Consider the following 14889-nt stretch of genomic DNA (forward strand, 5'->3'; position numbering starts at 1 on the left):
TGGATACCATACCAGACAGCCACCAAAATAAATAAATAAATAAATAAAACACAAACTCATTTTTAAAAATATGTAAAACATAAAGATTGCCATTTTAAGCATTTTTAAACATACAATTGCGTGGAATTAATTACATTCACAATGCTGTGTAACCACTACCTCCACCTATTTCCAAAACGTTTTCATCATCCTAAACATAAACTCTGTACCCATGAAGCAATAACTTTTCATTATTCCTTCCTCCCAGTTTCTGGAAACCTCTATTTACTTCTGTCTCCAAATTTTTTTCTTTTTAATTAATTTTTTTAATTGACTCATGATAATTGTTATGTATTTATGGAGTAGAATGTGATATATGGATATTTGGGTACAGTTATACAGTGTGCAATGACACATCAGGGTATTTAACATATCCATCACCTCAAATATTTGTTACCTCTTTGTGTTGGGCACATTCAACATCCTCTCGACTAGCTATTTGAAGTTATACAGTAATTTGTTGTTGGCTGTAGTTTCCCTGTATTGCTATAGAATACTAGGCTTCTTTATTCTTCCCGTCTCTATACAATTTTGTATCCATTGACCGCCCCCCCGACAAGTGACCAAATGGAGATGGGAGAGCTCAGTAACTTGCCTTAAGATTACACAGCTGTAAGTCACATGTCTGTCCCAAACCCAAAGGCATCTGCCCGACAGTGCATACTCTGGTCCTCACTGCCTGTGGATGTTGTATTCCATGCAGGTGAAATGGAGGAGCTGGAGACACTGTGGCTCACGGGCATCTGCCACAACGAGAAGAACGAGGTGATGAGCAGCCAGCTGGACATCGACAACATGGCGGGTGTGTTCTACATGCTGGCAGCCGCCATGGCCCTCAGCCTCATTACCTTCATCTGGGAGCATCTCTTCTACTGGAAGCTGCGCTTCTGTTTCACGGGCGTGTGCTCTGACCGGCCAGGCTTGCTATTCTCCATCAGCAGGGTCAGTACCCGGGGCTACCTCCTTGTGCAATGGGCAGGGCTAAAAAAGCAGGGAGCTTCCAGAGAATCAGGGATTCTTGACTTCTCCGTGGGGTCTGCACATGCTTTCCTCACTCACCAACCCTTCTTGGGATTGTCGGACTCTGTGCATTCATAAGCCAGGAGTTGTAAACCTAGATGACTGTAGAAGCCAGAAAAGGAATGGGGATGGATGCGGTAGGTTGTATGAGATGAAACAGCAACTGAACCTAGGTGTCAACATGAGGGAACAGTAGGGAATGCTGGGGACTATGGCAAATTGCATAATGTTTACCACACCTAGAGGGGGCAGCCATTCTCAACTCCTGATGAGTATGGTCTTATGGGAACATAGGGTCAATATTATCAGGTCTTGTGGTTTTTAAAAGAAACCTTTTCATTTTTAAATATTAGTAGTTAATTCTATAAAAAAAAAAAAAAACCTCAACAAAAATGCATGAGCCAAACAAAGCCAACCTGTGGCCACCATCATAGCACCCAGGTATGCTACACAACACTGCTAACACTCTTATACAGGATGTTACAATTTATGTGTGCATTGCAACAGAACACGCCTAACAAAACAAAATCTACATGCAATGTTATGCAATATTTATACACATCTAACAAAACACAAAGAGCGTGTGTAATGCAATAGAGCCTGAAATGAAGCACAGATGTAAAGTACCAGAAGAAAATGCACACAATATCAAACAGAAAACAAAACACACATTCAACCCAACATAAACAACAGCACAGAATACACATGCCATAGTGAGCTCAGGTGCAATACAGGAAAACCTCCTCTCTCACAGCACAATATGGCATGTGTATTTGCCATCAAGGTACATGTGACATAATCTGTCAAGACTGGTAATGGCCATGGGAATGCTTTTATTTACAGAGCACTTTTATGTGCCAAGCGCCATACTTGATATGGGGCTTGATATTCTTCATCTTATTTAATTTACAAACCAACACTATGAAGTAGGGATTGTTATTAGTCCCAGATTACAAATGCCAAAACTCAAAGGCATGAGGTTAAAGGAGTTACCCCAGGCGACACAGCCAGTAAGGTGGAGCCATGATTTGAATCCAGAAGGTGTGGCACCATCCAAAGCCTGCACTCTTTTGTGATAAATATCAAGCAGAAGCAACATAAGAGATTTGATACAGTTCATACTATGAACATATATGTGCATGCAACTCACATAATATATGTTCACACATGCAACACAACTTAGTCACTTACTTGCATCATAATATAAGCACATAAATGCATACGTATTGTTCACACATCTTCCAACAAAGTATAACCAATCAATCAGTCTGCCTGTCTTTCCATCCATCCATCCATCTGTCCATCCACCCCCATCTATCTATCTACCTAACTACCTACCTATTCATCCATCTATCCATCTGTCTACCCATTCAGTCAGTCATCTATCCATCCTTATGTTTATCTACCTGTTTCTCCTATTTGCCCATCTTGGTGATTTTTTTTTTCACCCTGGAAGAGCTTAATGAATTAGAATTTGAAACATGGTGAAAAATTTTTAGTTAAAAACATCTAATTTTCTTTGCCAATGTTTATTGGGAAAACTAAATAATTGCTTTAAAATAAATTTGTGTATTCTTAGCATCTGGTAATTTCAAGAACCTCGGAGATTCAGAAGGTACACATTAGCTGATGAGGAAGATATATTTTCTCCATTCAAATTGCACTCCAAACTTGGGTTCTGTGCAAATACATATTTCCTAATTAGCTTGATGGCATCTAAACACACGGATTGCTTAAAAATAACAACATGCATGCGTATAGCTAGGTATTATGCCAACCTTAAGCTAATTCTCTCAGCCAATTACAAGAGGCTTTTCAGATCCAAATGACTCTGGGAGTATCGCTGAGCAAATGTGCACTGTTGCACTTACTTATAAATCCTGCTTGTTTTGGGAAAAGCGTTTCCTCTGTCTGAGACACCATTAAGGAAGCTAAGTTGATAAGATCATCATTATGAGAAATGAACTAAATCCCTCATTCCCTTTCCAAGCATCTTGAGGGACAGAATGGAGGGAGAACGAGGTAGCCCAGGACCAGGCGTTGTGAGTGTTGTTGCTTAATGGGCTGGAATTTGCACTTCAGCCTCTCCCTCCCTAAAGGATAAAGGGCCCCAAGTCCCATGAAAGCAATGTGGGGACTTCTGTGCTCCCCTGGGGACTCCCATCCACCATCACTGCTATATCTTCGAAGACTACAGGGAGCCCTACTTGAGCACTGATATTTCTTCTCCCCAGATAGTATGTGTCTTTTAAAATAAGTGCAGCCTGATATGTATGAATGGGAAGGTCTCATACGTAATAATACCTTCCTGCCTTTCTTGTTTACTAGGGGAACTCAGAATAGGCACAGCTCCTGATGCTATGCACAGCAAAGCTCTAGGTTGCTAAAAAATATCCTTCCTTTCTAGTCAAGGGCTACCGCCACCTCTAAAGCTTGTCTTCTATGTACATTCACATGTATGTTATCCTACATATATGCTTACTCATACCCCACAGAGAGCACACACCAAAACAGAAGTGTGTTCATTCTGCACACACAACCATTTTCTTTAACAAAATCTGTAGTGGGGAATTCCCAAGCAAAAAACCTTCTTCCAAAAGTGCAAGATCACAAGTACACAATGAATGATGCCTAGTGTGTGAGAAAGGGCCTGGGCTGGGTATATTTCCTCTGTTATCTCTAATCCTCACAACACCCTGTGAGGTGGTATGGTCACACCCATCCTATAGATGGAGAAACTGAGGCCCCAAAGGTCAGAATGGGACTTTACTGTATGTTTCCTTGAAACAACAGGGCTCTTTTCACTTCATCTTTCACACCAGAAAAAAGCATGAAAGATGAAAATTATCTGTTTATGCAGGGTTGGGTTGCATACTTTAGTCAATTCCAGAGTTTAGGCTTCTTTCTTAGAGATTGTTGATCCAGGATGCACTGAAATTTACTTCTCACTCTGGGCAGGTTTATTCCTGCACAGAAGCTGGAACTCTCCACTCTCCTCCTTTCAGCACATTGCACATCCAGCCAGTAGACTTATAGCTATTACCATGCAGCAGACACACGTAGCCCTCCTCGTGGGCTCTATGTCTCTTGAGAAGTTCCTGGATAATGCAACACAAGTGCAGGACCAAGAGACTTGTGCTCCTGGCACTGCCAAGGGAGATGGCCAGAGCTCAAGGAAGACATTTATCTGACATTGGAACTAGTCTTCTCCCACAGCTATGGCCCTTGTCTTTGACGACTTACAAAAATGCATCCTTCTGTCTGTGAGATGCTCTTAACTTTTGTTTTCTCTCCAAAATGCTTTCTCTCCCATTTAGAAAGAAATATTCACTGTCACCAGCAGAAAGAACTGCCTTGGTTGTCTCCCAAGATGTGAGAAATAGGAGACGTAGTGAAGTCAAAGACCAGGAGGCTGGAAACCGTGGCAGCCTTCCCCATGAGATCAGACGGGGGAGCTTGGAAATGGAACGGGAGGAGCTTCAGGCTAATCCAAAATTGGGACCAATGGAAGGCAGACACTTTAGGGATCGGGCCCAGGCTCCAAGGGACCAAGAAGGACAGCAGAGCCCATGCCCCACTGAGAACGTTCTGAGAGTTCAGGCACCCTCTGGGGAAGCAGAGCAAATTGTCTGAAGCACATTGATTCACACACACATTGATTGCACATTGATTGCTAATTTTGTGTGACTCTGAGCATACTATGCAACCAAGAGGGCATCTTATTTCCACAATCCATAAAAAGTAAACAGAATCTATGAATAACAGAAAAAAGAAAAGAAAGGTAGAACTGTCCAGGGAATAAAGAAACTCTAGCCCAGGGATGTATTTGGCTCCCGAGGTAAGGTTTGGGCTGCTCATCTAACCAGAAAGCCAAAGTGGCTTTCCAGAGCAAACCTTAAGTTGCAGAGAATAGCACACACTTCTTTAGCTTGGAAAAAGTGGACAGTCCATGCTCAAGCTCATGTGAACAGGGAAAGAGATGAAATGACAATAAAATAGGGTAGGTGGGAGGTGACTGAGCAGCTCGTCCATCTTGCATTGATTGAGCACCTATAGTATCAGGTGCTTTATCTGCATTATTTTATCTTGCCTCAGAGCCCAATTAGGAGCATATAATTCCCATTCTACAGATGTGCAAATTGAGGCTCAAATCGATCTAGTGGCTTATCCAAGGCCACTGAGCTAATAAATGATGGTGCTGGGACTCACACCCAGTGGGTTCCAGGCGTCTGACTCTTCCTGTCATTCTGTACCAAGCACTCCCCCTCCTCAACAGCCCATGTAGACAATGTGTCTACTCTAGTGTAGAATGCTGCCATCAAAACCTGGGGTACAGGCTGGATCTATCAGTTTGACTCCTTTCTGTGGTTTCATCTGGCAGATCAACAACACCTGGGGACGGCCTTAGCTATGTCGTATGAATCCCGAGGAAACCAGGGAGGAGAGAAGGCAGTTTATGTGCCTCCTCCAGGTAGAAAGACAGCCAGCTCATCTTGGCAGGCAGGAGCGCATATTGTTCTGAGAATGAAGGGATGTAGGGCAGCTCCTACAATCTGCAGGGGGAAGAGGGGAGCTTGCTAGAATAAAACTGCAAATTTAGAAAAAAAAATTAACTACTGTTTTCATCATACTAACAACAGGAAGAACAGGCACAGACCTCAGCTGATTCTGGCACTTAGGAGATAGACTGATTTTCACCCATAGTAAAAAATTCCTCTAGGTCAGAGTATAAGATTATTATATAGCTAAGTTGGACAGGAAGACCTAGGTTAACATGAAAGGGTAAGAAGCACATGGCACACTTGTATGATTTTCACACCCACAGTCTGGATGCTCCAGCCACCTTGGAAGCAAAGGGGATGTCAATGTTGTTTTGTGGCAGGATGAACAGCCAACCACAAACAACCTAGAAGAGACAAAAGATAAGGTTGCAGGGAGGTAGGGAGGGGTGTGATGCCAGCACTTAGGGCCGCAGGGAGCCGTAACCATGAAGATTGGCATTGAAAGGATCAGAGAAAGAGAAGCTCAAACTCACAACCGTAGGCTTTTCTGTTTACCATTCCTTGAAGGCTGGAGTGGAGACTGTCTTTAGCAAACTACAAGAAAAATGTAGCAGTGCAGATGAGTTAAGGCTGTCACAGTTCCATGAGCATCCCTGTGGGGTAAGCTCATCCCCGCCATGGGGGACTGGTGGAGCCACCATTAGCAGAGTCCACAGTTAATCATACACATTTGCCTGTAGTTTATACCAAAGTCAGCAGCAACTGCTGGATCTGCTTTATAGACTCTTTCTTGGGCTGGCTCCCTGTCAATCTTGGGAGGACCAGGTCAAGTCCTGCAGCTTTGATCTGATTGTTTCCTTTGTGGCTACCAAAATCTGGAATAGGAGTGAAAAAGCAGGGAAGACCACAATCAAAATGTGACTGATGCCCTTTTGCCTGTGATTGTATCATGAATCAAGAGTTCTTCCCTTGATAATAGTTAAGCAGTTGCTTTTAAATGAAGAAAAACAGTTATTTTTAACAAAGGAAGAAGTAGTGAAAAATGGAGAGACCTGTAGATGGGGGTGCTTGTATTTGACCCAGGGGTCCCAAAGTCCTTTAATTCTCTGGATGGATTTAAAGGTGGCATCACTATGTCATCAGAACTCTTCACTATTACTAGTAACTAAAACCCAGTTCTAACTATAATGAACAGATTCACAAACAGACACACAAAGAATATACTGAGTGGATTAAGTAAAAAGTCCAAGAGTGGTTGCAGGGGTTCAAACCATGTCTCTCTCTATCCCTTGGGCTCTGCTTTTCACTACGATGGCTTCACTCTCGGGCCAGTGTCCCCACATGATGGCAAGACTAGTCCCCTGTGACTCCTCCTTCTATCCGAGCATCTATATCTTTCCCTCCAAAAAGACTCTGATTGTCTTCACATGGATTTCATGCCTTCCTTTAGACTAATCAATGTGTTCAAGGAGGAAAGATTTTCTTTTTTTTTTTTTTTTGTCTTTTTTTGTCTTTTTTTGTGACCGGCAATGGGATCGCAACCCTCGGCATTGCGCCCGCACCTCGCTCAGCCAGTGAGCGGCCGGTCTGTATGTGGGATCCGAACCCTCGGCGGGAGCGCCACCGCACTCCCAAGCAGCGCACTGTAGCAGTGCACCACCGGGCCGGCCCAAGGAGGAAAGATTTTCTAAATGGTCTGCTTGGGTCATGCGCCTTGATTGACAGCTTCGGTGTATGGGTAGGGGTAATTCTTGAAAAGGATCACTATTAATAACAGGTGATCCTTTTATGCTGATATAGTTTGGTTGTCAATAATTAGCTCTCTGGTGTCCAAACTCCAAGGGGATGCTAGAAAACTTTAATAAAAGCATGACCTTGGTTTTGGGAGGGTCAGTTAAGTATCCTTAGATGCCGATGCGGAGGTGCTGAGACATTTATAGTTGTATGAGCACCAGTTGAACTCCGTGTGTGACTCTTTGCAAGGGTGTCAGATAAAATACTGAACCAGAGCGATAAATCAACCTGATGCCTTGCCACTTGTCTTACACATTTCAGAAACATTATCAGGATTCAGACTGAATTTCACTATTTTTCCAGGGCCCCTATCACAAGTATATATCTCACCTTTGCAGGTAAAGTTCAGGTGTGAAATGGTTTCACGTCCACTGCTGCTGCTGATGGTGTTTCATGTTCCTCCCCCACAGGGCATCTACAGCTGCATTCACGGAGTGCACATTGAAGAAAAGAAGAAGTCTCCAGACTTCAATCTGACCGGATCCCAGAGCAACATGTTAAAGCTCCTTCGGTCAGCCAAAAACATTTCCAACATGTCCAACATGAACTCCTCAAGAATGGACTCCCCTAAAAGAGCTGCTGACTTTATCCAAAGAGGTTCCATCATCATGGACATGGTTTCTGATAAGGGGAATTTGATATACTCAGACAACAGGTCCTTTCAAGGGAAGGACAGCATTTTTGGGGACAACATGAATGAACTCCAAACATTTGTGGCCAACAGGCACAAGGATAACCTCAATAACTATGTGTTCCAGGGACAACACCCTCTGACTCTCAATGAGTCCAACCCTAACACGGTGGAGGTGGCTGTGAGCACAGAATCCAAAGGGAACTCCAGACCCCGGCAGCTTTGGAAGAAATCTATGGAGTCTCTACGCCAGGATTCACTGAGCCAGAATCCGGCCTCCCAAAGGGATGAGGGGACAGTAGAGAATAGGACCCACTCCCTAAAGAGCCCTAGGTACCTTCCAGAGGAGGTGGCCCATTCTGACATCTCAGAAACTTCAAGTCGGGCCACATGCCACAGGGAACCTGACAACAATAAGAACCACAAAACTAAGGACAACTTCAAAAGGTCCATGGCCTCCAAATACCCCAAGGACTGTAGCGAGGTTGAACGCTCCTATCTGAAAACCAAAGCAAGCTCCCCCAGGGACAAGATCTACACCATCGATGGTGAGAAGGAGCCCAGTTTCCACTTAGATCCTCCCCAGTTCATGGAAAACATGGGCCTTCCTGAGAACGTGGACTTCCCCAACACCTACCAGGATCACAATGACAACTTCCGCAAGGGGAACTCCACGCTGCCGTTGAACAGGAACCCTCCACATAATGAAGATGGGCTTCCCAACAACGACCATTATAAACTCTACTCCAAGCACTTCACCTTGAAAGAGAAGGGTTCCCCTCACAGCGAGGGCAGTGACCGCTACCGGCAGAACTCCACACACTGCAGGAGCTGCCTTTCCAACCTGCCCACCTATTCTGGCCATTTCACCATGAGATCCCCTTTCAAGTGTGATGCCTGCCTGCGGATGCGGAACCTCTACGACATTGATGAAGACCAGATGCTTCAGGAGACAGGTAACCCAGCCACCCAGGAGGAGGCCTACCAGCAGGACTGGGCACAGAACAATGCCCTCCAATTCCAAAAGAACAAGCTGAGGATTAGCCGTCAGCATTCCTACGATAACATTCTCGACAACCCTAGGGAGATAGACCTTAGCAGGCCCTCCCGGAGCATAAGCCTCAAGGACAGGGAACGGCTTCTGGAGGGAAATTTGTATGGGAGCCTGTTTAGTGTCCCCTCAAGCAAACTCTTGGGGAACAAAAACTCCCTCTTCCCCCAAGGTCTGGAGGACAGTAAGAGGAGCAAGTCTCTCTTGCCAGACCACACTTCCGATAATCCTTTCCTCCACTCCTACGGGGATGACCAACGCTTAGTTATTGGGAGGTGCCCCTCGGACCCTTATAAACACTCGTTGCCATCCCAGGCAGTGAATGACAGCTATCTTCGATCGTCCTTGAGGTCAACAGCATCATACTGTTCCAGGGACAGTCGGGGCCACAATGATGTGTATATTTCGGAGCATGTTATGCCTTATGCTGCAAATAAGAATAATATGTACTCTACCCCCAGGGTTTTAAATTCCTGCAGCAATAGACGTGTGTACAAGAAAATGCCTAGTATTGAATCTGATGTTTAAAATCTTCCATTAATGTTTTATCTATAGGGAAACACATGTAATGGCCATCGTTCTGGAGGGTACATATTGGATGTCCAATAGTGCCCTGCTGAGAGGAAGAGAATTTAGGGAGGTATTTTTTGTTGGCTCTTTTGCACATGGCTCCATGCCATAATCTTCCACTCAAGGAATCTTGTAAGGTGTGTGCTGAGCATGGCAGATACCAGATAGGTGAGTCCTTAACCAAAAAACAAATAAATAAGGGCAAGTCTTTTGGACATGCCTGCTAGGTGTGTTGGCAATAAGTATGAATTGAATGCCAATGGTGTTGTCATGATTTCCTATATTCCAAATTCCATTAAGATCAGTCCACCATGTAATTTCCTCATCAGAAATGCCTAACAATTTCTCTCATACAGAATAAGCAATATGGTATGCATGTAAATCTGACACAGACAAAATAAAACAGTTAAGAATGCATCTGCACTGTAGTGAGACTGATACGCGCAAGAGATTAGGAAGTTCGGCTTGTAACAGTTTTAGCTTTATTGTTATGCCTTCTATCACAGCCCAGGTTCAACCCCAAGAACTCCAGGCTCCCCCCCACCCCAAAGAATAGGAGATTAGTGTGTTCGTGGTAACTATGTTACCTTCATTATAGTCCATGACACGTCTGGAGCAAGAAGCCAGAGGGACCCTTGGGCGGAGAGCTGCAAGAATCTCTTTGGATGTTGATCTGTGTGTTTCTCACCCTCGGCTTCGGTGGTCTTGTCCCGAGCTGCATAAACTAACACGTTTATGTCTTCACTATCTAAATGTGGATCTTCTGTCTATGACACAGTGGCCGTTCTAGTTTATCTCGAAGACTCCCATGTACGTAAGTTTGCATTTCCTCCCTCCTGGTGATGACTCAGGGTTGTATAGTATCTGTTACCCCTTCCCTCCCAGAGTAACCATAACTCATTCAGTCCCCAACAGCCATGGTGGTGTCCAACTAGCTGTGTGTTGCTGTGCCCAGAGTTGTTAATGTGGTGACATGCGCCAACAGCCATATGCATACTGTGATCTGTAAGAAATATGGTGCCATCTGTCTGCCGAAGGCCAGCATGGTTTTAGGTCTATCTTCCCCAATGTCATGAAATTCTGGTGGACATTCATTTCCACCCCAACCTCCTCAAATCAAAAGGCTTCAAAATGTGAGACACTCAAGCATCTACCCTGAGCATCCTCCAAACTGTGCATAAAGTTTAGTGAGACAAGTGCTTTCTCTTTCCTGAAATATTCTGTCTATTGGAGACAAACTGCTTCACCAGCACCAACAGAGATATATAAAAAATTCCTCAAAGCATTTGTCATTTCCAAGTCACCTGCATTAACCCATTCTTATACTACTCAAACCTCTGTGTGTATGATTTAAAAGGACACTCACACAAAAACAGTTGGAGAGAGAGGGGGGAATATTTGTGCATAAAAAGCTTCTTAGCACAGTGCCTGCCACATAAAAAGTATCCCTCAAAAAAAGTAGTTCTTATGTTATGACACTTTATCAGATCACGATTTTCTAATTTAAAAATTAAATATCATAAAGACAGCAAACAATATTAACTAAACATTCTATATAGTCCTGTTCTGCTATTTAGTATATTTTAATACATTAATAATTTCAAAATATTTGGGATAACTAGCCATCGATTTTTGTGGAGGACCTCAGTCTATCTGGTGACATGCTGCAGAAACCAAAAGCTAACATAATTACCCTGGCCATGCCCCGGTATCCTCATGCATTTTGCTTTACACTCTTGGAGAAGAGGACAAGTGGCAGGTTGAAAAATTATGCTGCTTCTTTTCCCCCGATGTGTTCTGTTTTGTAGGTGGCATTTTCCTGTAAGTGAACAAACGATTCCCTTAGAGCTCAAGGATATATTCAATGGCTCCATCTTGGGGAAAGCAGCATATTCCCATTGTGATGAAAAGTGATTGCAATAAATTTCAGGGTCAGTGGTTGAGAGACGGAGGGTCGCAATGGGAGAGGAGGTCTTCCTGTCATCTTTGAACAGCAGAAAGGACTGACTAGTTGCTGATGACCAATGCATTTGGAGATTATATTTTATCTCTTGGATGCTGTCCCTTTGTTGCCCCAAGACCCGGCAATGGAGAAGCCTAGATTGAAGGATCTGAGACAGTCACACCCATTTCTGATCTTAAATTTAAATTTCTGTGGCTGTGTAGTTTCTTGGCACTTTCTGCCTTTGCCTTCCCTCCCTCTGTGTCCCAGACCTTTCTTTCCCCAGCTAGGATCACCTTCATTTCCTCACAAGACTGGCATGACATGAAATGAATTAAAAAGTCTCCCCAGAACACAGAGCGGTGATATGTCATCAATCCAGAGAGGCTTTCTGTCTCCCTCTGGGATCTTCAAAACCCAAGCGGCTGCCAAATGCCACCAAGATCTCCAGGGAGGGTGCAAATTACACTTTGGATTGACTCCATAGATCAAAGTCTTCTAATAACAGCATTATTTCTGCTATTAACCGCATACATCTCTGGGTAAAGAAACTATGGCTTTTGGAAGAACCAACGTTACTGTAGTAAATATATATATATATATATTTACTACAAATAATATATATATATTTCATGTAATATCCAAAGTGTTTTAAAATAAATAAATGCTTTTTAAAATTAATAATAAGAAATTTCATGCTACATGATAAATATGTTTTCCCCCCTCCACTATTGCCCTGGCTCTTAAATGTGATGATTTCAAACAAGAAAATCAACCACTGATCAGATCAGTTTCCAAGTGAGAGATAATAATGTAGAGATAATAATGTTCAGAGGTAATCCAAGTCAGTTTAGTTCTTTGGAAATAGAATATCAGAAATATAATATCCAATGGAAAACGGCATCTACAATATGGGAGGTGACAAGAACTAAATAGGAATCTCTGAACTACAGATCCGTTACAGAAGACTCCTGTGACATATCCCAATTCTGAGAGCTTAGATTTGTTGCCAAGGAGCTGGACTCTGAATCCAAATGCCTAAGTTTCACCTGGCTTAAGTCAGAGCGGCCATTCATAATGGTATTTCATTAACTCTAAATGGCTTTCCTCACTTGAGAAGAAAAACCACTGGTCCTCAGACAGATGCATCTGAATGCAAATGGTCAGGTTTCTGTCTATGGGTAACAGTGTGCACATGAAGCAAATTTAAAATATTCTGTATAAGAGAGTCTTCTAGGGCACAGACTTTATTCTGGGGAACCTTTGTGTTCCTGGAAAATAGTTTTTGTTTTTTGGCAGCTGGCTGGTACAGAGAAGTTTTCATCATTCTTACACCTATAGGCTCTTAGGCCACTTCCAGTTTGAAAGCTCTGAGCAGGTGAGTCCTTAATGGGTCTATCCTTCTGCCAGAGAAGCCTCCATGAGAAATGCAGGATTATAATCTCCTCATTACTGTTCTGACCTCTGTAAATCTCTCTGCATAATTTTAGCCAGCACCTGAGTGGGTGTCTCATTAATTATACTTGGCTTTCTCTTCCCTGTTTCATAAGGTGCCTGAGAAGTCTTAATACTTAGCGAAATTTTCTGATGAAAGCATTCAAATTCACTCATTGCCGTGCAATTCGTCAAATCAATTCACACTTATTTTCTGGGGAGAAGAAAGAAAATTACACCTTGTTTACAAATGAAATAGTTTCACTTAAATGGGACTCCAGCCAAGGCAGTTAATTAGTCGAAAGATCCATGGCAGTCATACAGTCACACATGGTTTATTCTAGTTGATATGTCTACCACTGATGTGTATTTAATATTCTGCATCCTTCTCAGGAAATGACAAATGCCCTGAATTCTTTGCAAATAGAATTGCTAATGAAAGAGAAAAAAATAAAATAAAATAAAGTTGGTGTTAATTAAATGGTGATTAAAATTTTATCTCCTTTAAACCTAAAAAGTGCAGCTTTAATAATCTATTGTCATATAAATAAATACCTTGCACTGAAATCCCTTGTGGTTTAAGAACTAAATAAGTACTAATTTGAGAAACCTAAATATCTTTCAAAGGAACTGAATATATTCATTAACATTATGCACATTCCTGTGTTGTTTCTTTGTGCATAGCTGTTTTGCGCATGAATCCGTGAAAAGAGGACATAAGTTGTTTCTGAAATGGAGCTTGTTTGTATTAACCATGGCTATAGTAAACATAATTAGACTTCAAGAAAAATTTTCTTGAGTAGGTAGAAGCTAAATTCATTGGTCGATCTTTTTTTTTTTTTTTCCTTTTTGTCTTTTTTCGTGACTGGTAACGGGATCGCAACCCTCAGTATCGCGCCCGCACCGCACTCAATCAGTGAGCGGACTGGTCTCTATATGGGATCCGAACCCTCGGTGGGAGGGTCGCCATGCTCCCAAGCGCTGCACTCTACCGAGTGCACCACCGGGCCAGCCCATTTGGTCAATCTTTAATATGAGTTAAGAGTTCTATGTAAAGGAGGTTTTCTTTCCAAAAGTGCTGTTTATTATCGCCTTTCCAAATATTCCATTTCTTTTGGTAAACAGGGTTGAAAGTGTTTAGCGAAAGTTTATGTGGGGTCTATACTTGAAAAGTTTTCCCAATATGCAGTTACGCTTTCCCATTCAATGCCCTTATATCATACTGTGTTCATATCTAATTGTATCAGATAAGGTCAGCTTGCCACTGATATAGGTCAGAAATGATCAGACACACTTACCCTGTGCATACAAATGCTCGTGTACACATGTATATAGTATACATGCTTGATTTCTACAATTCACACGTAAGTGTATTATCCAAATAAAATTGTACATATTGTAAAGTTTATGTTAAAAATTAAATGGTGATGATGGTATTAACACATGGAAAACCCATTCTGGTTATTTTGATGGCAGGATATTTCTGTAGAGAGGGCACTATATTTTTCTAATCTCAGTTCTACAGAGGATGACAGAGCAAGTGGGATTTGGGTATTGGTGTTCTTGGCCCCTTCTTTAAAAAACAAAAATCTGGGGTGAAGCAGAATATATTCTGCTCACATTTGCTTCTAAAGACAACACTGGCATGGACTTGTGTGTGATTTCTGTAAACCCATCAAAAAGCATGGATTTCCTATCCAAATTCCTCATCCCTTGCCTGTACTCTTTTTGTGCTGAGAGTTACTCTCAGTATAGTATCAGCTAAAGGTGCCTGCACAGAAGGGTCTTAGAAAGACAGAATTTGTAGAACTACACCAAGATTTGGGAGAAGGGAAAAGGAGATGAGAAAACGAAGTCCACAAAGGGGCAGTCTTCTACAAGATCATTGAGTTAGAGAGCTCAAAGT

General features: G+C 42.5%; 1 protein-coding gene across 1 annotated transcript in view; it reads left to right on the plus strand.

The window, feature by feature from the left end:
- The window catches only part of GRIN2A (glutamate receptor, ionotropic, N-methyl D-aspartate 2A), a 379180-nt gene extending 369156 nt beyond the window's left edge, over positions 1-10024 (plus strand). The window contains exons 11-12 of the mRNA XM_008572606.1: positions 743-981; positions 7766-10024. Of these exons, the coding sequence (XP_008570828.1) occupies positions 743-981; positions 7766-9565 (2039 nt within the window). The 3' untranslated portion in view covers positions 9566-10024. The remainder of the gene's footprint in view (positions 1-742; positions 982-7765) is intronic.
- Positions 10025-14889: the final 4865 nt, after the last annotated feature.

Source organism: Galeopterus variegatus, unplaced genomic scaffold (assembly GCF_000696425.1).
Source record: "Galeopterus variegatus unplaced genomic scaffold, G_variegatus-3.0.2 Scaffold811, whole genome shotgun sequence".
Taxonomy (NCBI): domain Eukaryota; kingdom Metazoa; phylum Chordata; class Mammalia; order Dermoptera; family Cynocephalidae; genus Galeopterus; species Galeopterus variegatus.